Genomic DNA, 26,220 nt, shown 5'->3' on the forward strand with positions numbered 1-26,220 from the left:
TTCATGTCCCTCAGGAAACTGAGAGAGGGGCCATCAAAGCAAATGACATCACAGTATCTCTGTGAGCAGAGAGAGACCCCTAACTCAGCCTTGGGGCAGGTATAGATGGTGGCCCAGAGGTTTGTAACCACTTAAAGATAAGACCGAAGTAGCAACCAAGAATCCTGTCTGGGGATAAATAAAAAGGTCCCTCTCCTTCCTTGTGGAATCTTTGGCAGACCATGGTTCATGAGTGTCTATGCTGGTAGGCTGTTCAGAGGTCCCAGAGACCAGCTGTGGCTGACCCACCACAATATGCCCAAGAGAAGGTGAATGAAGATTGTTTGTGTAGCAATTCTCTCCTCCCCTGAGCTCTTCAACTTCACTTGCTGCATGGCATACTTCCTCAACCTTTTACTACCTGATTAATTTCTGCTTGACATCAGGGCCCAGAGAAGTCATTAGTTCTTCCAAAGATCACCCCTGTCCTCCTCCCATAAAGCTACTTACTCCCTTGACACCCACAACTGCCTGGTTACTCTCAGTATTTGCAAGTTACACTGGTGACTGCCACATGTTTTCATTCTTGCCTGACTTCAGAAAACAGATCAATATCTTTCTTCTTCCTTTTTGTACTCACTGCCTGGAACTACTGTGTTCCCATAACACTAGTTTGTAGACTGGATGAATAGTGGGTATGTCGGTAGATGGATGAATAAACATTGGGCTTTTATTTTTTCCAGTAGTCTTTAGAGAGCCTCTAGAACTCCCAATAATTATTCTACTTGAAGAATAATTGCTGCTATGCTTCTTTTTTTCATATTTCTGGCTAGTTATATTTCACACATCTGTATAAATCTGAAACCTAGTTTTCCTATTAGAAGCGAGAGACACATTATTGGTCATAGTCATATATCTCTACATATTCGTTTAGGAGAGCTACATGACAGAATTTTAATTCAGCAATCTCTCAATTTGTTTGCTGTAGTGTTAATAATCATTCCACAGCATTTGCTGACACACTGCTGCCTCTGCTGAGGGAGGCCTCTCTCCTGCGCTTAATGTGTCCACTGGCTGTCATCTATTCAGTCACCACTGTTTCTGTCCAAACTGTCCTCCATCACTGCCTTGGAAATTATGTTTCCCAGATGACAGCCGCTTTTGATCATAAATCACTTCTCACAAATGCAAGTTGATTTCTGAACTACTCCGTTTGGTTATTAAACAACAAACAACCAAATCAGAAGCTCTCATGTACTCTGCCAATGTGATTTCAAGGGCAGCCTCTCTTCACAGTGTGCTCCTGGGAACCCTTCTTAGCCATCCTACAGGGTTCTTATCAATGTGAAAACAAGTGAAGGAGGCACAGAAGCCTGTGTGCTGTAATCATTTCTCTCCAAATGAGTCAAAATGGACTGAACAGTTTTATCATCAGAAGTAGCATGGAAATGAATACTTGTAAATGAATGGCCAGGAGAAAGAGAGGAGAACATTTCTCCTCAGTTCCTGATTTTTAATCAGTGGTGGGAGGTCCCCTGGCATCTCTACTTTCCATTCCAACTGTCCAGAGTAATTTGTGTGATTAGTGTCAGGATGAAGGAGACAGAAGCAAGCTAACAAAAACCCTACCATCCTTCAAGAATTGTGCTCTGTTCTGCCCCGCCGGGATGCTGGGTACATGAAGACCTGCTGCTTCAAGGAGACCAGGGTGGATTAGTACCATCTGTGATCTGGGGAGAAATCTACCCATATCTGTGCTTACATTCCTAAGCCACCATTTCCAATTTCAGTTGTATAAATAATGGAGATGTTTTTCAAGTTTCATCTATTCAACATTTGGGTTTTTAAATCATTTTTCATAACCCAGGCAGAAAAGACAAGTATGTCATTTATATTGTAAAATATCTGTGCCTTTTCTGTACAATGTTGATGAATTGGTTAATTTTTTTGGTCTTTGACAAAAGCAACTTGAGAAAGGAAGGGTTCATTTTCACTCAAAGTTAAAACATCATGTGTGTGGTGTCATGGCGTCCAAAGTCAGGAAGCAGAGAGAGAAGAATGCTGATGCTCTGCTCACTTCCTCCATTTTATTCTGTCTTGGATCCTAGTTCAGGAAATGGTATCATCTACATTTAGGGTCTTCCCATCTCAGTTTACCCAATCTTGAATTCCTTCACAGACAAGCCCAGAGGTCTATCTTTTAGGTGATCACAGGTCTTATCAAATTGACAGTCAATGTTAAGTTTTCCAATTTGTTTGTCTGAAGTACATGAATCAATAGTACAGATACTGAAAGTTTGTATTCTGACGTTCTATTTATCAATAACATGTTCTTGGGCATGTATTGTAATTTCTTTGTGTCTCAGTTCCCAGATACACAATGGAGCTAGTAATAGCAATGCATTATGGCTCTAGTAAGCAGGCTATGCCTGAGAGCCCAGCACTCCTTTCTGTGAACCATTTCTGCTATTACTAAATCACACCATTTTGCTTGATTGGGACTCAATGGCTTCCAGGCAAATATTGGTTTTCAATATAGCAAGCCGTTTAGATTGAGCTACCAAGGAATCATGGAATACTAAAATTAAAAGATGTCTTAAGAAATTCTTACCTTTAGGTTAGAGATCAGTGGAAGGTAAAACCAAAGCCCAGAAAACTAATGCAATGCACAGGCATTTGCATATGGCATCAACAAGATAAGACATCTGACCAGGTTTCCTTCTGTTTTGCTACTTCTCATAGCCATGGGCTCTGTGAACTGCCTTTCTTGCATTTACTCAACACATCCATTTAACACATATGAAACCTAGTCACCAACCACAGTGTTATACTGACTGTTTTCACTACCCTTAATCTTAACAATCTTAACAATAACAGCTATTATTCCCTGAGCTTCATATTACATTGCCTAAGGCTGAGAGATGACTCGCCTAGAGTAAGAAAAAGTCTACTAGGAAAACAGTGCTATTGACTCTAGTTAGCATTGCTGTACTGGCTTCTTCTTCACAACCAACATTTTAAATGCCAGATGTTTGTTTCTTGGTTGTTCTTCTAACCCCACTGTTCTTCCCCAGGGAGCTCATTCTTCTGTTTGCAATATCCCAGGGGTGCAAACTAAATATACTACTGCAGTAAAATCCCTCCAAGGCTAATAAATGAGTTCATGGAAAGCAAGGAAGGGGATCTTTGCAGGAGAGGCATGGCAATTAATTGGATGTATCCACATGAAGGCAGGAATACAGAAACAGATAATTTGCAACGAGGATTCAGAGGGTCACATGGAATGGCTAGAAAGGTCAAAAATCATTACTTTCATCCACATATCTATCTGGAAGCCAAATCAGACACTTTGTGTGTTTTCAACTCAGTACAATATGCCCGAATTTCCATCGGGAAAATATGGTACATTTGCTAGTAGTCTGCCTATGCACCCAAGTACCAATTACATATCATTAATAACCTGCTATCTGTCAAGTGTAGCTTTAGACTCTCCTAGAACAGGGCAGGAGTCTTAAAACTAACAAGTAATGGCAATACTCATAGGTAAAATATACTTGCTCTTATAACCCCTGATATTCCTTTCTTGGTGAGTTTAGAATAAAGGACACAAATTTCAGCTGGCAGGCTTATTTTGTGCATATTCAGCTAATCTACTTCTGGCGAAATATGCGGATATTTTTAGGATCCAAATAAAGGATAACTTCCTTTGCCCTCCTTTTTCACATTTCCTGGAGTTGCTCTTTTAGTGAAAAATTAGAAACTTATCACACCCATGTATTTCTTTATCAGGAGTACACATAGAATAACATGCATGTGGGGGGTCAAAGGACACTTTCTGGAGTTAGGTGGATGTTTTATAAAAGAATAAGAACCAAGTTAAATTTGTCATTTTTATACCAAGTAATAAAGCTAAGTAAGTGCAGAAAATTAAACAATTACACATCCACAGTCAGAAAAGAAAGCAATGAATGCATTCACAATGGTGCTCAGTTCACTTTTCCACTTATGTACTCATATACAGTTCAGAATCCCTTGGCTAAGGAATGGTGCCACCCACAGTGGACAGAACTTCCCAGGTCAATTAAAGTAATCAAAATAATCTGACACAGATGTACCCACAGTCCAGCCTACTCTAGACATTCCTTCACTGTGGACTCCCTTACAGGTGATTCTAGATTGTGTCAAGTGGACAATAAAAGCCATCAGCATAGAAACAGATGTGTCATTTCCAGGATCTCCAAAACAAGTGCCTTCCTCCACAGTTCCCAGCAGACTGTGGCTGCTAACCTGTGGTGCTCTTTGTCTTTAAGCTCCATGGCTTCTTCTATGTTAACATTGGGTAGAAATGCACAAATATATATATATATATATATATATATATATATAATATAATAGTATTATATACTACAGAGTATATAATATACACATGCACACAATATATTATATGTATACATGCATATGTTGTATACATACTCTATACTGCATATATAGTACTATACTATATATAATATAGTATAGATAATATACAAGTACATAATATATACAGCATTTTCATATATATTATATATTCATCCACACATATATAATGAACGTTAGAAGCTGGCTTATCCTGAGGATACTTTCTCCCCAGTGCTAACATAGGAGAAGCCAATATATATACAATGTGTATATATATTACACACACATACACACATATAAAATCATTGTTCCCCAACACACATACACACACACACTCCTGGGGAGAGGCAGAGCACAGTTCTGTATCCTATTTCTCTCACATACTTCTATCAAAACTAATTTCATCTATATATAAAGAATAAATTATATAGTATTGTATAGATCTACTCAGAAACTCATCATTATTTGAAATGTTTAAAATCAAGCATATGCAAATTCCAAATGGTAATATAAAAATTAATACCTAGAAGTTGGTGTGCATTTACTAGAGAGATATATGAAACTTGTTCTCAAAATACTGTTGCATTATACAATGAGAATATTGGCTTCATTTACCAGGCTTTATGAAGGAAATTGATATGCATGACACAGAATGAGGAATAATTAGTGTGTGTTCCCATAACCCTTTCTATTGTTAGAGAGAGATAAAGCCCTGTTTGAGTTTACTTTCAGAGAAGTCATAAAGGTTGATTTTTGTTATTCTCAGGGAACATGGAAGAGGTGAGAAATCTTGACTGACAACACAATGTTCAAGTGGTCCCCTTACCAAGCCTGCAAATTTCTACCCTGCATTCTGGGAGGAATCAACTCATATATCTATTTATTAAGTTTTGTTTATTTGTTTATAACTTAAACCAAAAAAAATCTGTTAAATCACAACATATTCTAAACCCTAGGTTGCAGTTGCAAATAGTAGGCCTGTTGGAGAGATGAAAACCAACAAAACAGCTTATTCATTAACATGACTGTGGCATGCCTAGTTTAATGGGATATATTTAAATTCAATGAAAGACTTTTTCCCTAAAAGCATGAAGCAAAATACCAACAATGTGACTATACTAAAGTCACCAATGGAAAGTTAGAATAATTATAATATTGCACTGGATCCCTAGCACAAGAGTTGCTGTCTCCATTCTATAATGAAAAGTGTGGCTAGCATCCTGCTAAGAGAAGGCACCTTGTCTGGCCATGCTGTCCCCCAAAGACATCTGATTTGTATTCCCTTCTTCCATTTCAGTATCTTTTAGTGATGCTTATGAGACTATGTTTTGGAGTCAGCTATTTCAGTCACATCTTAGACACCACCTGAAGCAAGGCAGCCTCAAATAAACAGGGCATTGAATTCCGTGGAAGTAATTATTACTGATAATTATTTCCTCACGGTATGTTGGCTCATGAATTTTAATGGAGTGCTGTCTGTGATGATGATTGTGAGCCTTCCTAGCATCTGTGGGATACATGTTTATCCAAGCAGGAATAATAGAGTCTGAAGAGAAGTCCTAGTCAGCCTGAATCTTCCTTTCTCAGCTGTCCTCTGCTTACAATTATTTTAAAGGTGTGGGTTTGCTGGGAAAGGGAGAAGTGGCCAGTGCCCGGCTTTGCAAGTTCTGATGTCTAAACTGTGATTCCTGGTATCTGTCTTCCTGGCATAAGAAACAGGTCAATGTAAAAGAGCTCCAGGGCAGGCAGAAAATTTTCCTGTCAGCTGCTGGAGGGCCATTCATTCCAACAGGAATGAGCTTAATGTTGGCAATGGACTGAGAAAGCTGCATCCCACTTCCCCTCTTTCTTTCTGGTTGGCTGGAACGGGAAGAAATCAAGCTCGTTGACAGAGGCAGCAGGGATGAGATGTGTTTTTGCCGAAGGAGTGCACCACAAAAGCAAGCATCTGCACTGTTCTTCTCAGTACAGAAGATGCCTTCTCAGTAGTGAGTTTCTCTAGTACCTTTGAAACCACAGTCAGTCTTATGGAAACCATTGATTATTTAGTAGGATATGGGACACACAGACCAGAAATATCAGGAATCCCTGACGATGAAATACGACTGAGAAAGAAAGAGGTAGCACTTTATGATTGTAATACTGATCTTTCAGAATATATAATCTCACATCATCTGAGGCAGGTTAGCATATATATGTTACTAGGAAGACACTTTTTATACCCACACTTTGTGGCACAGATCTGTAACCAGAACACTCAGGCAAGAGAGACAAGAAGATTCTCACTTCAAGGGCAACCTAGGCCACAGTGTTGTCCTCAAGGAGAGCATACGCACACAGGGTGATCACACACCAAAATTAAACAAAGAGAAAACAACTAAAAGGAATATATTAGTTAAATGCCCATCCTTTACAAACAGTCTGAAAAGAGAATTTGGAAGGGGGTAGCTTATTTGGTGGGTGATAACAGGAAGCACATTAACTCCCAGGAATATTAGATGCTGATTGTGTCTGCCTCCCACAACACAGATGTAGAAGTTTTTTTTTCTGTTTTTTTTAATTTAAATTAGAAACAAGCTTGCTTTACATGTCAATCCCAGTTCCCTCTTCCTTCCTGCCTCCACTGCCCCCCAACAAACCCCCTATCCCATCCCCTTTCTGCTTCCCAGGGAAGGGAGGCCATCCATGGGGGATCTTCAACATCTATCATATCATTTGGAGTAGGGCCAAGGCCCTCCCCCGTGTGTCTAGGCTGACAGAATATCCCTCTATGTGGATTGGGCTCCCAAAGTTCCATTCATATACTAGCGATAAATACTGATCTACTACCAGATGCCCCATAGATTGCTGAGGCCTCCTCACTGACACCCAGATTCAGGGGGGGTCTGGATCAGTCCTATGCTGGTTTCCCAGGTATCAGTCTGGAGCCCATGAGCTCCCCTTGTTCAGGTCAGCTGTTTCTATGGGTTTCACCAGCCCAGCCTTGACCTCTTTGCTCATCACTCCTCCCTCTCTATAACTGGATTCCAGGAGTTCAGTTCAGTGTTTAGTTGTGGGTGTCTGCTTCTCTTCCATCAGCTACTGGATAGAGGCTCTAGGATGGCCTATAAGGTAGTCATCAAACTCATTATCAGGGAAGAGCATTTAAGGTAGCCTCTCCACTATTGCTTTAGATTGTTAGTTGGTGTCATCATTGTAGATCTCTGGACATTTCCCTAGTGCCTGATTTCCTTTAAACCTATAATGACCCCTTCTATTATGGTATCTCTTATCTTGCTCTCCTCTATTCTTCCCCTTCCTGCTCCCTCATGTCCTCCTTACCTCCCCTCTTCTCCCCTTCTCTTTCTCCTAGATCCCTCCTCTCTCACCCTATGCTCCCAATTTTCTCAGGAGATCTCATCTCTTTCCCTTTTTAAGGGGACCATGTTTGTCTCTCTTAGGGTCCTCTTGTTACCTAGCATCTCTGGCTGTGTGGATTGTAGGCTGGTAATCCTTTGCTCTATGTGTAAAATCCATATATGGGTGAGTACATACCATGTTTGTCTTTTTGTGACTGGGTTACCTCACTCAGAATGGTTTCTTCTAGTTCCATCCATTTGCCTGTGAATTTCAACATTCCATTGTTTTTTTTTTTTCCCGTTGAGTGATACTCCATTGTGTAAATGCACCACATTTTCTCTATCCATTCTTCAGTTGAGGGGCTTCTAGGTTGCTTCCTTCCAGGTTCTGGCTATTACAAATAATGCTGTTATGAACATACTTGAACAAATGTCCTTGTTGTATGAATGTGCTTCTTTTGGATATATGCCTAAGAGTGGAATTGCTGAATCTTGGGGTAGACTGATTCCCATTTTCCTGAGGAATCTCCATACTAATTTCCAAAGTAGCTGTACAAGTTGGCACTCCCACCAGCAGTGGAGGAGTGTTCCCCTTTCTCCACATTCTCTCCAGCACAAACTGTCATTGGTGTTTCTGATTTTAGCCATTCTGGCAGGTATAAGATAGTATCTAGGGATTTGTTTTGGTTTGCATTTTCCTGATGGCTAAGGAATTTGAGTACTTTCTTATGTATCTTTCATTCATTTTAGATTTCTCTATTGAGAATTCTCTATTTAGTTCTGTACTCCACTTTTTAATTGGATTATTTGGTGATTTGAAGACTATCTTGAGTTCTTTGTAAATTTTGGAGATCAGTCCTCTGCTAGATGTGGGGTTGGTGAAAATCTTTTCCCAATCCGTGGGCTGTCATTTTGTCTTGTTGACTGTGTCCTTTGCCTTATAGAAGCTTCTCAGTTTTAGAATGTCCCATTTATTAATTGTCAATCTCAGTGTCTGTGCTACTGGTGTTATGTTCAGGAAGCGGTCTCCTGTAAGTCAGCCTGGTCTACAGAGGGAGATATGGAAGTCTTAAGCCCTACTCTGATGGTAGGTGGTATTGGTGCCTCTAGGACATGATTGGTTCAGATAACACTAAGAATATAGCCCCATAATGACATTAGTATCCTTATGGGAAGAGAAAGCTGTGCTCTATAAAGCCTCCCTACTTCTTCTCCAATCTTGTGTGGACACAGCAAGGGGAGATCATTTCAAACCAGAAAGTATATGAAAACATTTTTTGAGTGTTTTCAATGAAATTTCAAACCAAGCCTGCCAGTCCAGTGTCTTGAATGATAAAACAAATAAATAAATTGCTGTTGTTTAAGCACTTAGATTGGCATTTTGCATGACAGAAGAAGCAAACCAGTAAGATTGCACAGGCAAAGAGAAACAGGAAATGTAAAGATATGTTACATAGTTTTTTTTTTCATAAAGATATATTAACAAGGCTATAGAAGATACATTTGTATGCTGTCTTTTTATTCGTGTGTGTGTGTGTGTGTGTGTGTGTGTGTGAATAAGGAAGGCTCCGTGGCATTATAATTTTCTAAAAACATACAGAAATCTTTACAACTGTCCTCCTATAACATGGGAGGCTGCATAGCTTATCCACTGGCTCCAATCCTTTTTGAACTGGGAGCTACAATGACTGACAGAGAGGGAGATTTATGGTCCTTTATTTCCAGGCCATAGTTGGCAAGCATAGATGCAGTTTGCTGAACCATCCAGGAAAAGCTCTATGGAATTCTCAAATATCTGTATGGTTGGTTTGGGGGATGAGAGACACTTAGTGTCACCAAACTGGAAACTAAAGCTGGACCTGAGCATCAGAAGCAAGCTACAGTATGTGTAGGGGCTCCCAGAACACCTGCCTCCCATGTCTATTGAGTAAGGAAAGGGCATTTGTAAAGGGTGATGTGAACTGATTTGTGAGTATCCCACAGTGTTCCACATTCTTCCCTTTTGAGACTGATAAACACTTGACATATAATTTTTACTTTCTGCTAGTTTCAATTCCGAATTCTATGACTCGCTCCGACACTGTCATTCTTAACAGGTTTTTAGTGTTCACAGAATTTCCCACTGTGCTTATATTTGGAACACCAATTTGAGTTGTATAGTGGGCTATATTTCAAAATATTAAAGATACATTAATTACTCCATGGTCTTTTGCTATTCTGTCTTATCTTTTTAAAGTATTCATTTTTTAAAGAGGCGATAAGGTAACTCTTATTGAAATGTGTCTAAAACATATTAACAAAATTAAAGGCAAACAATTTGGAAAATACATTTGCAGGAGAAATGAAGTCCTCTTTACCAAACACAATCTAGCTATGCTAAGAATTCAGTCATTCATTTTCCTTTCACCATTATTTTAAAAAAAAAAAAGCAACAATTCAGTGAGAGCTGTCCTAAGGCAAACTGCTCGGAATAGTCACAGAGACTGGAAGGGAGGCCAACAAGAATCCACAGCCGTACAAACCCTGGTCCAGAGAGGCGCTTGTAACAGCCACGTCCCAGAGGGTTTCTAGCTCTAGACATAATGAGTCTGAACTTGATCCCAAGATGACAATTCTCTGTCTGACTTAAATATATTCTGTTCTTTAGAAGTCATCCCTATAAGCCCAGGAATTTATTCTGCATCCAGATGACACAACTTGAAATAAAAGTGTTATTGGAAGCACAGAAGCAAGAGTCTTTATTTGTAGAGCTCACATTAAGGATGTTCTGCAGCCCCTACACATATCTTGTTGGACAATAAAGGTCCAGTTATCACCTTAACATATGTATTTGACCATCAAATCATCTTTCTATGACTTTAATATTCTGTCCTCTGAAGGTAGAAGAGAGGAATGAAGCATTTATGCATATAAATAAGCACATTCATCAGTGGATATCCAAGGAGGATTGAGCCCAGGACCACTTGTGAATACCAATGTCTGCCAATGTTCAAGTCTCATATAAAAATAAAATGTTGTTTTCTATAATATAAGCATACTACCCCATATTCTTAAATCATATCCAGGATACTTAAAATGCCAAATTCCATATAAAAACTAAGCGCTATGTGTACAGTTGCTGTACTGTGTTGTTTAGTAAATAATGTCAAGGGAAAAAATGACATGTTAGTACTAACATAAATTCTTTTTCAAATATTTTCTACCACCATGAATTGAATCTGAGAACTCAGAATCATCAGAAACTAATAGCTGAATGCAGTCCAGTGTGGTTTCTCTAAGACAGATGGCTAAGCTATTGTGTTCCTTCAAATCAAATAGAAATTCAACTAATCAGGGGAACAAGAAACTTCCCTGTCCCTCTTCGAGAGTTCCTAATATTCACATTACTGTTAAGTCTGGAATTGAATTCTACAGTGTACTTTTACAAACATCTTGCCTTTTTATTTTTATTAAATATTTTTATTTGTTTTATATACCAACCACAGCTTCCCCTCCCTCCTCTGCTCCCATTCCCTCCCCCACCTTCTCTCTACCACCCCATCCTCAGAAAGGGTAAGACCTCCCATGGAAGCCAACAAAGCATGGCATATCTATTTAAGACAGGACCAAGCTCCTTGCCCTTGCATCACAGTTGAGCAAGGCATCCCACCATAGGGAATAGGTTCCAAAAAGCCAGCTCATGCACCAGGAATAGCTCATGTTCCTGGTCCCACTGCTAGGAGCCCCACAAACATACTAAATACACTACTGTCACCAACATGCAGAGGGCCAGCCTCAGTAGGTCTCATTCAGGTTCCCTAGCTGTCAGTTTAGAGTCCATGAGCTCCCAAGACCTCGGGCCATCTGTCTCTGTGGGTTTCCCTGTCATGATCTTGACCTCACTTGCTTATATAATTCCTCCTCCCTCTTTTCAACTGGACTCCTGGAGCTTGACCCAGTGCTTGGCTACATATCTCAGCATCTGCTTCCATCAGATACTGGATGAAGGTTCTATGGCAATTAAGGTAGTCACCAATCTAATTACAGGAGAAAGCCAGTTCAGGCATCATCTCCACTATTGCTAAGAGTCTTAGCTGGGGTCATCTTTGTGGATTGCTGGGAATTTCTCTGGCACCAGGTTTCTCCCTAACCCCATTATGCCCCCCTCTGTGAAGATGAAGAGCAGATAGACCCTCTGTATGCCAGATTATGCTGTGATTCTTGAAACACTGATGCCATTCTTCCTGCCCACACAACCCTCTGACCCCAGATATTTCATATAAAATACTTTCAGCCAGCAGCTACATTGGAGCCAAGAAAAGACTGTTCTCTGGCTCCAGAAATCAGGCTGGTGGGGGGTCTGCAAAGAGTCTGTTCCTTTACCCAGATCAATCTAATATTAATACATTAAGCTCACATCCAGCTCATCAAGAACAGACACAGTGTGAGAGAGGTATGTCAGGCCACCCAGGTCCTGCTTTGTAGAATGGTAGTAATCAAATTAGAAGATTATTAAAAATTTGGAGTCCCTTCTTTCAGTTAAAGAGCAATTCTGACTTGGTAGACATGGAAGTAGGCTCAATTTACATCCTAAATAAGACCCTCAAAAGAGTCCCTCGGAGACTTGATGGTTAGAAAGGCCATGATCCCTGTGCTGAAGTGCTTCAGCAGACCCTCCCCTGAGCAAGTCTGTCTTCCAAGACTCCCATCCTCCTTTCTCTGTGAAAATAAGTCCGGCTTATTCTGAGAGAAGACCTCTGCAAACCTCAGATGATTTCCTTTAGGTCCAGAACAAGAAGCCTCTCTCCTCCAATCTCTACTTTCATCCTTTAGTGGCTGTGTCTTACAACACTTTATCTGGAATTGAACTCTCAAAAATCACAGCTTCAGACTTATTGCAGTCTTCACAGATGATGGCTGGACAGCAAGTGAGAAAAATGCTTCCATTTTACATCCTTTTGCTTCCAGCTGATTGTGAATTTGTGACAAATTGATGATAGAAATGAAATTTTATGAGTCTTTTGCATTAATCAGACAGTTGCTTGCTTTGCAAAATTTCAAGGGGGTGGGAGCAAGGGAAAAACCCTTTCTTTGCTCTTACTTTACTTAAAGGAGAAGGCTAATAGTTTGGGATAAGAGGCATGCACAAAGCCCTTGCTCCAATGTCCAGCATTGGAGAGGAAAGGAGTTCAGCTCTTAGGTTACTCAGGATGAAATTATTAGTACTATCCAACTTTCCCCCTAATCTATGGTAAAATAGTTAAGCTCTCAGCTTACCAAAGATGGAGTAATTAGTACCATCCAACTTTCCCTCTAATCTATGGTAAAGTGTCGGTAATATGCTATAGGGGCTTGTCTCAGCATTCTTATGGGTGATTTAGTTTAAAGGAATAGTGGCCAAATGTTCATTCATCACTTGACTAACAAACCAATGTTTTACAATTAGAAAAAATAGGAACGTTGCCCCCCACCCCCGAGTCATGTAAAGCTTCCTGTAAACTGGCAATTAGCATCTGACCAACTTTGAAAGAAGTTCTGGATCCAGGAATTTGTTTTCACCAGCTGTGCCTATCTCAGGACTATCCCAGAAACCCCAGTGGAGGAAGCTAGCATTGCTAAGTACAATGGATGGAATAAAGAAGGGCATGTAATACATACTACCCACTGTTTTTGTCAGAATCGGGGAGCTTGTTGCTTCATCAAATTGTACTTGAGTGACAAGGATAGGAGTCAGGGTCCCCTTCTCCAGTTCTTAACACTAACAACTATCCTGATGTTAGTGGGTAAATGAAGAGTGTGTACTTAGGGTTTCCATAAACTAACAGACACTTTAAATAATATCCTGGTTTAATTTCTTATACAATAACTCCAATGAATGTAGCTATAAGTATAATCCAGATACACATAAATTCTTCTGGGCTTTTGGTAGCTTTTATGAGTATATGTGGGTCCAAAGAGCATGAGGACACTCAAATAGGTGCATTACACATGTCCTGTTATTTCTCAAAAACAATCTATGAAGCAAATACATTATCCATATTTTATAGGAAACAAAGGCAAAGACTATTGCGGTTAAATAGTTTGTCTAGAATTAAACTACTGGACTCACAGAACTCAATACATTGCTTTGTGCTATTCTTCTCTTTTCTCTAAAGTTGCCCTTGTGTTTGGCACACTGTGAGGGAGTTAATATACAAATGGATGAACATCAGACCAAATGCAAAAACAGACTTTGATCCACAACTTGCATCAGCCTTACCTAGGAAACCAGCCTCTTTGTCTACCACAATTAGCAAAGTAGGAAGCGAGCCTGCTGTCAAAATACAGTCTAGGAAGCCAATCATTTAAACAGTTGGGAATCTTCCTAAGTTTTATCCCTATTTCCAACTTAGGATCAATCAAAGAAAGACAGCCAATCACGTGGTATCTGAGAATCCTCACCTCCCAAGTCAGCCTCCCTAAAGCTTCCCCATACCAACAGCTTGCCATCAAGGCACTCCCAAGAAATCCATTTCCCACAGTATAGTAGGCCCACACCACTGGCTGCCTTTGTTGTCTATCAAAATATAAATGGTGGGGCTGACTTCTCTGCCATGGTTATTCTCATTGGGGTACTCTATTCCTATCCACATTAGTTTCAGTGCTCTTATTCTTTGAATCAATGAAAGACAACAGAAACATTACAAACCCATGGCACCTTCCCTTCAGAACCTGGCATTACTTTCATGTAGCAATCACTCCAAAATACCTGATTTAAGACATTAGCATCAGATTATTTGACCAATGCACAATACCAGGGAGGTCAGATCAATAACTCTTTTATGTCACTTGTTCCCAGACATCTGAGGTATTGATAGCAAAAAAATGCAAATGATAAGTGCTAGTGGTTGGTTGACAAATAATCAACATACTTTCTATGCCAAGAATGTTTAAGATTACAGATTGACTATGAATAAATGGAAAGAATTAAAGAAACTGAATGTTAGTCTAAATTTAAAATAGTTTTTTGAAATGTAATAGGTTAGTTTTATGGAAAGTGAAAACACATCATCTGATTAATAGATTAATAAGGCAGGAACTCAAAGCAAGAACTTGAGGAAGAAACTGGAAGCAAGACAAAAGTATTGCTTACTGGCATACTCTCTGATGTACTCAGCTGCCTTTTGCAAACAAACCAGAGCCACAAGCTCAGGAGACACTCTCCGCACTGGGCAGTGCTTAATCAATCAGCAATTAAGAACATGTTCTTGCTTGCACATCAACCCAATGGAGGTATGCCCTCAACTGACATTTCCTCTTCCCAGGCATTGCTAGGTGTGTGTCAAGTTGGTAGAAAACTATGATGAACCTGGCTTCCAATTCTTCATGTATATTAGCAGCTAGAGCAATGCTATTTGGATAGGCTTACATTCATCCACCTTCGATATCCCCTTTATCCTGCACAATATTTAATTGAGCCACCACAATGAAAATGTTCTGGGTCAGCACAATTAGTTTTATGGTAGCAAAAGCAGCAAAGAAAAATATTGTTCCTATAAAATTAACCACTACCTATTTAGGAAAGCACACTGCCTTTTCCTTAAATAATATTTGAGAAATATACTGGGTAATTAAATATTTAACTTGTACCATAATTTAAGCTGTATTTTATGACAATAAGTCCTCTATAATTTAAAATGAGCTTAGTAGAAAAATGCCAACAGGTGTTTTGGTGACACAGGGACAGCTCAGTTCATATATTAAACAACAGGCTGTCATAGTCAGCAGACAGTATTGAGAAGAAGGTACATCTCAGCATTTTAATAACAACTTTCTATGAACTCAATGATTCATGGTTGCTTCGCTCTGGGGTAGCACATCAATTTTATGAGCATTTAATGAACAAGCTGTATGGATTTTACTTCACTGTGTAGCTAATGACTCTATTTAAATGCACAGATGTCTCCAAAACACCAGGACATACCTCAACAGCACAGCTGACTGCACTTGGGTAGATGGGAATTTACCAGTGTCTCATGATAGAGTGGGGGGGCTGGGGGAAAGCTACCACACTGCCCAGGGGGGTGCTATACTTCATCAGCATCTTTTATGTCTTGTTATACATCAGAGCATCATTCAAATGTCCGTATGCTTTAGAACTGGAAATTTCTGACCCAGAAAATAAGAAGTTGGGTGGGTGAGTTTAATGCTGATAAGATAAAGGATATAAGAAGCAAAAACTTCTTTTATTCAGAATGTACATAGTGCCGATATTATGCTAAGAATTTTATAAACTATCTACTTAACCTTGAGAGTAAAACTATAAGCAAAGTATTATTGCCATCCCCATTTTACAGTTGGGAAAACTGAGGTGTAGTAAAGTTGAGCAACTTGTCAAAGTTACTGAAACAAAGATTTGAAAACTCCAAGAACTGATTTTGAAGGTGATTTTTAGTCAAAACTATTACATGATACTATTGTTTTAGGAGAACTTGGATCCAAGTAAGTCTAGAATAGAATTCCAATCAAACAAACCAGTGTGTTTAGACCGCTTAAACATTTGGTTGGTAAATTAATAAAAACTATAATACAGTAACAAAGGGGCATCTGTAAAGTTGAACCAGATGTAGCAAAACCCATGCATAGCAACAGTTCCCACATCCACTCTGAGCCACTTGTGCTTTCAACCTGGTTGCCAATGACAAGAAGCTTTCTTATAAGGAAGAAATATAATCACAGTGGAAAAGAAAGTGTCATGGGAGAAAATGCTGGAGAGACACATACGGAGGCCAGTCTGCCACTGTATAAGGAAAAGGAAACTGTAGGTAGACCCAAGATGACAGAAAGTTTCCTAGGCCACCAGGAAGTGGAGGAGTTTCCAGAGCCAGTCACTCACTGATGATTCTGAGGATCAAGTGACTTATCTTCCACATTTTTCCTTCTTTTTCTCTTTCTTTTTCCTACTCATGGTTACATAAAAAGATTTCTATTTTGAAGATTTAATTTTTCCAAGTTTGATCATTTAAAACTTCATTATTGCCTCTCTTTTATGGAAAGTGTCTGGCCATTGTTAGATTTGAGAGCAGCTGAGTATTCATGGGATAAAAGTAGTTTGGGAACCTGACTGGAGTATCATGGAAGATACCAATCTGGGGTACATATCAATTTCTTTCTCTCAGTGACTGTTGATGCTTCCTGACTTTTTCATGTTCCTATGAATAATGATGTTTGATGCTACTCCAATCATATGACCTGGAGGAAATCACTCCCCATATCCAAGACTTAGTTTCCTTTCACAGGGCCGGTTACTAGGAGGAGAAATCTAGGAATCAGAGAAGGAGGAAAGAATGAGGGAGAAAGAAGACCCCTGGGGCAAACCAGCCAGCAAGCCAGCCAGCCAGACACAGAAGAAGCAAAAAATTAAGAGATACAGAAAGGAAATGTAAAAGGCCCCAAGGCAAAACGTAGATGAAGAAAAGCAGGTTATGGTATACGAGCTAGCAAGAGAAGAACTAAGCTAAGGCTGAGCATGTGTCATGATTTAGGAGCTGGTTGGTGACCCAAAAGAGCAAGCCTGATACAGGACCCCTTCCTAGTGGCCCCAGTAACATGTTCACATGGACATCTGCCCTTTGAAATTAATCAAAACATAGGTGTGTATTTTCTTTTTTCTTAGTGAGGAACAGCAAATTGCCAAAGCTTCAGATTTCCATAGTCTGAATTCACCCTAGGATGGAGGGCAACATGAAAGGACACCAGAATTTGATAAACAAAAAGTAGACATGAAGGCATTACATAAAACTATGATGGAAAAACAAATCAAAAATGTGTCTCTCCTTTCACAGGAAAGCTCACCCCTGCTCTACATACCTGCAGGCCTCAGCTTAGGGATCTTTTCATATTAACTCTCCAACCCTTATAAAATTACCTAAAAGCTCTACCCCCCATTGTTTTTCCAATTATCACAGTGCTCCACTTCTCCATTAGCATTTACCATACTTGATATTTTTGTGTATTTCAATTCCAAGTTCCTTTACAAAACATGTAAACACAACATAAATGCTAATGAATGAATGAATGAACGAAGAATTCTTTTTGTTTCATTTCTTGGTTCTCATCTCAGGTACAGATAGCCACAGTGAAGCTTCTCAGAGTCTCCAAGACTAGGTCAGGTATATCACCTGTTCTTTACAATGTCAGATGGTACCTATGACTCAGCCAGATGGTTGGGCCCTGTCCTGGCTCCTGTGCATCCTTCAATATTGTATTTTCAGAACCTGCTGTGGCACACGGTAGGCACTCAAGAAGCATTAGACACCATGGAGTTACTAAATCAGGTACAAAAGTTTTAATGGAGGTATATATACCATTTTTAGAAAAGAAGCAAACTGACATCTATTGAGTATTCATTTCATGCGTAGACTGAAATAAGTACAAATATTTATGGGATCAGACATTTGGCACCTAAGAGCTATGTGTTATTTCACAAACCAAATGACTCAGGACTTTAGGTCACCCAGCTGCTGAGAATAAAGAAGATTTTAGAACCTAGGTCACTCTACGCCAAAATCCCTGCCCCTGCCATTGGGCCACTAGACCTCAATTGCTGGCAATAGTTACTGGTCCCACTAGGTAACCCTTTGTACCTCAGATGTCCCCAGTCTTCTCTTGTAGCTGCCGAGCCTGATTAGGGCAGGACAAAGTCTCTGCCACCTTCTGTATCTTGTCAGTGCTGGAAATTGGCTTGAACACAGTGGGATACTGGGATGTTGCTTTCAACTACCAACAGAGTGCATGGTTTCATGCGTCTTGACATTTCACACACAACAGCTTCCTCTCGGGAGAAAAAAATGAAAGCTGGCCACTCTCAGTCTCTCAGGGAAAGCAAGTACTAAGTTAAAGGAAATGTGATAGAGAAAAGAGCATACAAATGGCAACAGTGAGGACAGCCCTGGCAGCTGTCACTGACTCTGGTGATTCTCCTAAGGATGTTGTCTGGGCAGAGCATGCTGACTCCTTAAAATGCACTAGAAGACTTGAAGACCAGCCTCAAATTGATGAAAGAAAGACTGGGCTAAAAGCACTGAACGTAAGGCTGGGGGCTGGCTATTGTTGCCCAGGCAGTCTCTCTCATTGTCACTCAGCAATTCTTCCCTGCACACACCCCTGACTGCATGTGTGTTCCCCAGAAGTGTCAGCAGGCATTCCAGAAATGGGAACGAAGGGAGCCAGCTGAATGTGTTCCACTCAGTCCCTTCTGCTATGCATATCTGTTTTAAACACAAAACAGATAATGCACAATGTGCTCCTGCTGTCACATAATAAATTCCAAGCAAAGCAACTAACTGATCCCCTGCCTCCCAGAACAACACATTTCTTAGAACAGGTAAGAACAATAATGAGCAATCACATGGTGCAGGAAAGTAGTCACTGAAGATTAAGAAAAGCAAAATCTGGCATTAATGGTCCCAAGGAGTCAGATCTTGCCCTGCCCCCAGACTTCATTTATATTGTATGATTAAATACATGGGCTTTGAATGTTGAAAGGTTGAAAGACAGACGCTGGTATAACTCATCTGTGTCCTTGGTCAAATGATATTATCTTTCTAGTTTTGTTTTCCCTTATCTATGAAACAGGACAATATTGCCACCTTCTTTCACTGGGTTGTATCAAAAAATAAAAGCCTGGAGTGGTCATGGTAACAAATACCTGTAATCACAATACTTGGGAGACTGAGGCATTATTATTAGGAGTTTAAGGACCACTACATAGGAAGCTTCAGTCTGAGACAGAAAATTTTTTAAAAAGCCTGTATTATTAACTAATTCTAACTGTGTGTGTGTGTGTGTGTGTGTGTGTGTGTGTGTGTGTGTGTGTGTGTGTGCGTGTTAATTTATAGCTCAGTATTGGGCTAAAAATAGTATAAGTGATACTATTAGTATAATTGAATATCAATAAGGGTTTGTCAACAATATGCAATATCTGTCCCTGACCTGGTTTTCCAGGTCCACAAATAATGATACCCATAAACACATGGAGCCTGTATGAGAGAATTTAGAAGTTTAGCCTCTGCCAAAGTGGAAATCTTCCTCTGTATTCCCCTTCCTTTCTTTGTGAGGTCTCAGTCATTTCCGAGGAACTGTTCTTCTCTAGGTCCGTCAACACTAAAGCCAATAACTTATTGAAGAAAGCTTTAAAACTGCAAAACAACCAGTCCAGCGCTCAGCTTGCACCCACTGCCTTTGTGTGTCTCTCATACTCTGGGCCACTATTCATGTGCCCTGTCATCGACACCATTAGGGTTAGCCCCAGTACCTCAGAGACTGCTGGAAGGATCCCAACTAGACAACCCAAAAACTTGAACTTCCTTCCCTGTTCTTTTCAGCAGAGATCTTGAGTGAGGCTCTTCCCCACAGCTCCTCATTATGACCGTCTCTTCATGACCATAATGGTGATTCCTAATTCTCTGGATGTACCTGCTTCTCCCTCCCACTGAGCAACCAAGTTCCATTGTCTTGTGATCACTGAGTACAACAAACTATCTCTTTATGGGCAGAGTCATCATCATCATCTCTTTTGATCTTGTCACATTTAAATAATAAAACATGTTTCAAAATGTCCACTCCTTAACCTCCAATTGGAAGCAGGACCACCATCATTTTCTTGATAGGTCTTTACCATCTTCTCCATGGATTTGAGCACAGTTACTAGTATATAAAGTAACTTAGGAAATAGAATCTTCTTTGTTGCTTTCAGAACAGTAGATAAATGTTTGGCAATCAGACAGTGCCTTTGTAAAAGTAAAAGCTGACCTCTTCTGGAAACAGACAAATATCTGAACAGGAGCAACAGGTGTGTCCATGGAGGTCTGGCAGGAAACAGGCCTTTCTCAAGGTGCCCTTGTTCAGTGAGCAATGTCCCCAGCTCTGGAGGACAACCTGGTATCTGAACACTCCAAGCATGTTTCCCAATAACTCACAGCAGTCCAGAGATCATAAGTAGCATTCTATTTGCCTTTTGTGGCTGTGATGAAATACCACGGGCAAAAGCAGCTTCTGGAAGAGTTTATTTGTGATTATGGTTTCAGGGGGGAAGAGTTCATAAGTGCAGAGAGGCATGGCAGCAGGTAGCTAGAGCAGGAAAACTGACACATCTTCAATTGCATGCAGAAAGCAAAGAGAACAAACTGGAATTTAGGCAAACCTAACTTTCTCAAAACCTACCATAAACACTTTCTCCATCAAGTCTCTACATTCTAAAAGTTCCACAATCTCCCCAAATATCATCACCAACTTTGGTCTAAGTGTCCAACTATCTGTCATTTCTCATTCAAAATACTACAAATATGTAAAGGGAAAGGGCTCAAGAAAGGCAAAAACAAAAGAGTGTGGGACACTGAGAATGACAAGAAAAGTGGAAATCATGAAAGCTTATAGTTTTGAAGGACATAGTAAACCCTCTCCCAACCTGCCCTTTCATATATGAGAACCATAAACTGAATGGTTAGCCTTCCATTAGAGTCAGTTGTGAATTTTGGGCTTGAGCAATACAACAGAATAAAACAGAACTGTGGTTGGTTCACAAGACCCCACTCTGGTGTATAGGCACTTTCTATAGTACCTCTTCTGAATATTTTCCATACAGTATACCAGATGCCACAATGTAAAACTAATTTTCACAACCCTAAAACCATAGGTGCAATAAGAGTCCTCAGTAGATCCAAACAAAAGAAATAGGGTGGTGCTTTTGTTATTTTGTTGGCTTGGGGAGATTTGGGAGTTATGGTTTTTGTGATTTTTTTTAATTGGATAAATGGTATTACTTTGTAGTTCAAGCTAGCCTCAAACTCACAATCTTGCTGCCTCAGCCTCCCAAGTGCTAGGATTACAGGCATGTTCCCCATGGCCAAAAACATTATGTTTTAATCATGAAAACATGAATCATTAAACTAGGTAAAAGCTTCCATGTGACTTGGGCTTTTTTTTGGGGGGAGGGGTCTCTAGAACCAGGCAATGGAGTTCTGAAATGAGGTACAAGGTTGGGCTACCAGTGAAGACACAAGGCAACTTCACAAAAAGTGATGCATCTTGCCAAATTGGGGATGAGTCTGAGAAGAATACCGTCAGAGGATATGGGGAGCTCACAGAAACTGGGATTCATGAGGAGGCCAGAGAGCTGGAGGAGATGCAGAGTCTGAGCTGGGCTCTGTCTGGCTCCATGGTGCAGCATTGCCCAGAAGTGAGAGAAGACAGAAGCAGCTAAACCTTAGTGCCCAAGAACAGAGAACAAGTTTTCTCTGGCCTGTAGCACCATTTGAAGGAAAATATCTTCTTAAGTATAAGAATTCATTTTTTTTATTTTTTGAAATACATCAGCTTTGTATTAAAGACAATGTTAGATCTCAACAAGTAATTATGTCAGCAGCCTAGATTTAGGAAACCACCAGTGATCACAAAGTTAAAAAAAATAAACACACCATGTTAGTGTATTGCTGTTGTCTACATGGCTACAAGGATCATTTTTAAGTATCTTTAAGAGACAAAGAAGAGAAAGAGGGTTGGAGCTGTCTGCCTGATGAGCAGGAAGTTTATTAACATGAAGTTAAGAGATATGTGTTATGAAATGAATTTATTTTTCAACCTCTCTAATCCCCTGAAAGTTAAGGGAGCATTCTCAAACTTGAATATGAAATTTATCCTATGACTGTGATTACCTGAAGCTAAAAAGAAAAAGAATGAAACAGGCCCTAAATGTGAAGCAATGAACCCTTTTTTCTATCTGCACTGAGGTGCTGTGACCAGTGACCAGTGACACACTGATGGTGACAAGTTCTCAAGCAAGTACTCCCCCACCACACATACACACTGCCCCCCCCACACACACATTGCATCAGAAAGTGACTCCAGGAAATGGTAGAGTATTGGAGGCGCTAAGCCTGGAGCTGAACTATTGGGATTTTATGTGAGTTCTAGGTAGACCTAAAAGATTCCAGAGTTAGCATAAGTGAAACAGTCATAATCTGTTGCTAGACAGCTACCCATGTATGTACTCACACCTTTAAATTTTATTCCTAAGACCTTTAAGATGGTTAAAGGTCATGCAGCTTATATAAACATTTGAATACGGGTTGTTCTATTTTTAAAAATAGTCTAAATGCCACAGTCTGTGATTTGTCTCTTTGGCTTTCCACATTTAACTGAAAAGGCATCAGCTCTGTAGATCAGCCCTGAACCAGTACCAAATGGTACTGTCTCCACAGGAGTCAGAAAACATTTCCTGGGAAATACTTGTCAACTGCTTCCATCAATTTGAGTGGTAGAAGGGGGTCCAAATTGACTAGAGAACCATTCTATCTGTAAATATACTGTGATGTTTGTAAGACATTTACTACATAAATCACTCTGATGTAATCTAGTATCTTAGTTTCTTCACCACTTACATCACTTGGGTTTGCTATTCACATATGTATTTTCTTGTTTCTCACTTTCTGGTTTTCCAAATCTATGCCAACAATGTAGTTATAAGAAACCTTTGATCTTCACACACTGAGAGGGCAGCAAGCTAGCCAACTGATTTCAGGAATTTGTGGGGAACCTTCTATTAAGCATTGTGTATCTTGTGCTTCCTTTTATTTGGGTATACAAACATGGTATTTAGAGCTGAAATACCAAGGATGTGAAGTATAGAAAGATTGTGCTCTTACTTCATAAACAAAGTAGCCCGACTTTTCTCTACCTTCTATTATCTTCTCTTTTATAGTACATAAGACAGGCTGACCCAAGTGTCCTGAAAAGCCAGATATATATGCATTGCTTGTTTAAGTACATATTGTAAAAAACAACCACAGAAGGAGTCACAGACCTGTTCAAGATCACACAGATCAAGGCAGAATCAAACTCCCATTTAGTGTCCCCCTACACCAACATCAAGAGCTTGGATTTTTTCTCTTCTATGGGTTGCTGAACAGCATCACATGACAGCAAGGTATTAGTCATTCTCCATATCTTCAAAGGCATCACTGCACTGTCTAAAACACAATGTTCTACAGAAAAAAGGCTAGAAATCAAAGTTCGAGGACCCCATGGAGAAAGAACAAAACACAATGGTTTTCACTTGCATACTTATATGTCCAACACCTCCATAATGAAGGATGGTGTCAGTTCAAAGTCACTTACCCAAATCTGAAGCTTGATTCTCTTTTCATTTTTGAATACAGTTTTTACTTTGAAATCGATGCCAACTGTGCTGACAAACGCAGATGTAAAGGAGTCGTCCGCATAGCGGAACAGGAAAGATGTTTTTCCCACACTGCTATTGCCAATGATCAGCAACTTGAACATGTAGTCAAAGTTCTGGTCAGAAGAGGAGTCCTTCTGGCCAAACCTGGCATCTTGTGCTGAGGCCATCTGTGGGGAAGCAGGCATGAATCAGTGTCCCATTTGATATGAAGCTAGCAGCACACTCATTATTGCCCTTGCCAGAAACAGATGTCAGCGACTCAGGAGGCAAGTAGAGAGCGCTCCCCAATCCCCCTCTGATACTGGTATCCATGGCAATAATTCCCAGCTGGAAAACAGAACAGCAAATCCTACAGCTCTTTCCAGCTGTGTTGGTGCTTGTCACTGCTCAGCATTCACAAGCAATCAAAGACACCAAAGGCGACATCTCTCAAAGTAACATGAAAAAAGCAAAGATATGAGGAATTGGCAGGGAATGTGAACTCTGAAACTTTGTAATCTCAGTTAGGGGGACTGCAAAGTGAATGAGCCAGGCTTATTCCTAAAAAGTGTGAATTATTTGTTGAGAAAAAATTATAAGCACATCTCTACTTTATCTAATAACATCATTATCTAGTCAGCATCCCAATATAAAATCAATCTCCTTAAAATTAAAAATAATGATAATGATAAGTTTATATGGTTCAAAATGGAGCAGGCATTGTTCGCTTATTTAATCCTCATAATAACATGAGGTGGGGTACCTTATCCCTACTAATATGAGGAAATTGAGCTTCAGAAATACAAGATGATGTACTCAAGTTTAAATAGAGGTAAGAAGTAGAGTCAGGGTTAAAACCAGGCAATTCCTGACTTTTGACCTATTTCTAGGTGACATCTACAGAAATATGCTCAGCAGTCCAGATGGTCATGTGGAAGGCATTTCTTGATGGAAGCATGGAGAATCCTACCTAGGTTCAAGCACTGATTCTGTTACTTACCATTTCTGTGAACATGGCTTTATTTATTTTCAGTTTTCTTCATTGTATACTTGTTTTACTGTCTGAGAATCCTGTGCAGACATACAATGTGTTTTGTGGGTTTAATAATTGATATGCTATAGTTTCTCTTCTCACATGAAGTGAAAATGACATAGTACCCAGAATGCTCAAGAAAGTAATATATAATATATCTGTAAATCAAAACTATAACTCAGTATAGATAGAGATTATTTTCTTGTTGATTATAAATGCCCTAGATAGATGCTTCTTCTTCCTCATTTTTGTGATAATTTTAATATCTATCAAAGAGTCATTGTATCACTTCTAAGTAGCTCAAGAGAGAAAAGAGGCTTTTTTGAATGATGAGTCCATTTGCTTCAGCACCTTCCTGGTACTATGAATTATTTGGCAATTGCTCTGCTAGTCAGTGTGCTAGCCACTAAGCACATATGGCAGTTTAAACAATACTAAAATTAAACAGAATTTAAAATGTAGTTTCTTAATTACACTAGCCACATTTTAAGCATATAACTCCCCCACACATACACCAGCTAATGTACTGGATAGTTATATACAAAACATTGGCATCATTGCAGCAAGTTCTACAGAAAATGCTAGCCTAGACAGTATGTTTCCCATAAAAGCTGGTTAATATTTATTACATCTTCTCTTGAGAAATGCTATGTGTTCGATGATGGTGTTCCTGTGATGGAAGCTTGGTTCTCCATCTGCTGTGGTAGAAACTTGAAATGTGGGACCTAGTACAAGACAGGTCACTGGGAATACTGCTCTCATAAGGGAGCAATGTGACTCCTCAAGGGACCTCGGTGAGTTTCCACAACAGCATGTTGTTGCAGCACAAACAAGCCTGCCCTAAATCCCTCTGGTTTCCAAGATCACCCAGTGATCTCTTGACTCTTACATGTATTCACATCATGTCACCTCACATTCCATGATACAGCTAGAAGACCCTCCCTAGAGGACTTACAGAGGTTGACACCATGAATTTGGATCTCAAAAATATGACTCAGTAATCCAGTTTTTAAAATTTTTATTGAAATTAGAAACAAGCCTGCTTCACATGTTAATCCCATCTCCCTTTCCCTCTTTTCCTCCCCTGCCTGCCCCCCCACATTCCTCCTCTGCTACCCAGGGAGGGTGAGGCTCTCCATGGGGATCTCCAAAGTCTGTCATATCATCCCCCATGTGTCCAGGCTAAGAGAACATCCCTCCACATGGAATGAGCTCCCAAAGTCCATTCATACCCAGGGATAAATTCGGATCTACCACTAGAGATCCTATATATTGCTAAGGCCTCCTCACTGACA

General features: G+C 39.9%; 1 protein-coding gene across 1 annotated transcript in view; it reads right to left on the reverse strand.

Annotated features, from left to right (window-relative positions):
• The window catches only part of Rab3c (RAB3C, member RAS oncogene family), a 183,659-nt gene extending 159,579 nt beyond the window's left edge, over positions 1 to 24,080 (reverse strand). The window contains exon 1 of the mRNA XM_035439138.1: positions 23,850 to 24,080. Coding sequence (XP_035295029.1) covers positions 23,850 to 24,080 — 231 coding nt within the window. The remainder of the gene's footprint in view (positions 1 to 23,849) is intronic.
• Positions 24,081 to 26,220: the final 2,140 nt, after the last annotated feature.

The sequence above is a fragment of the Cricetulus griseus genome, chromosome 2, assembly GCF_003668045.3.
Source record: "Cricetulus griseus strain 17A/GY chromosome 2, alternate assembly CriGri-PICRH-1.0, whole genome shotgun sequence".
In the NCBI taxonomy this organism is placed as follows: domain Eukaryota; kingdom Metazoa; phylum Chordata; class Mammalia; order Rodentia; family Cricetidae; genus Cricetulus; species Cricetulus griseus.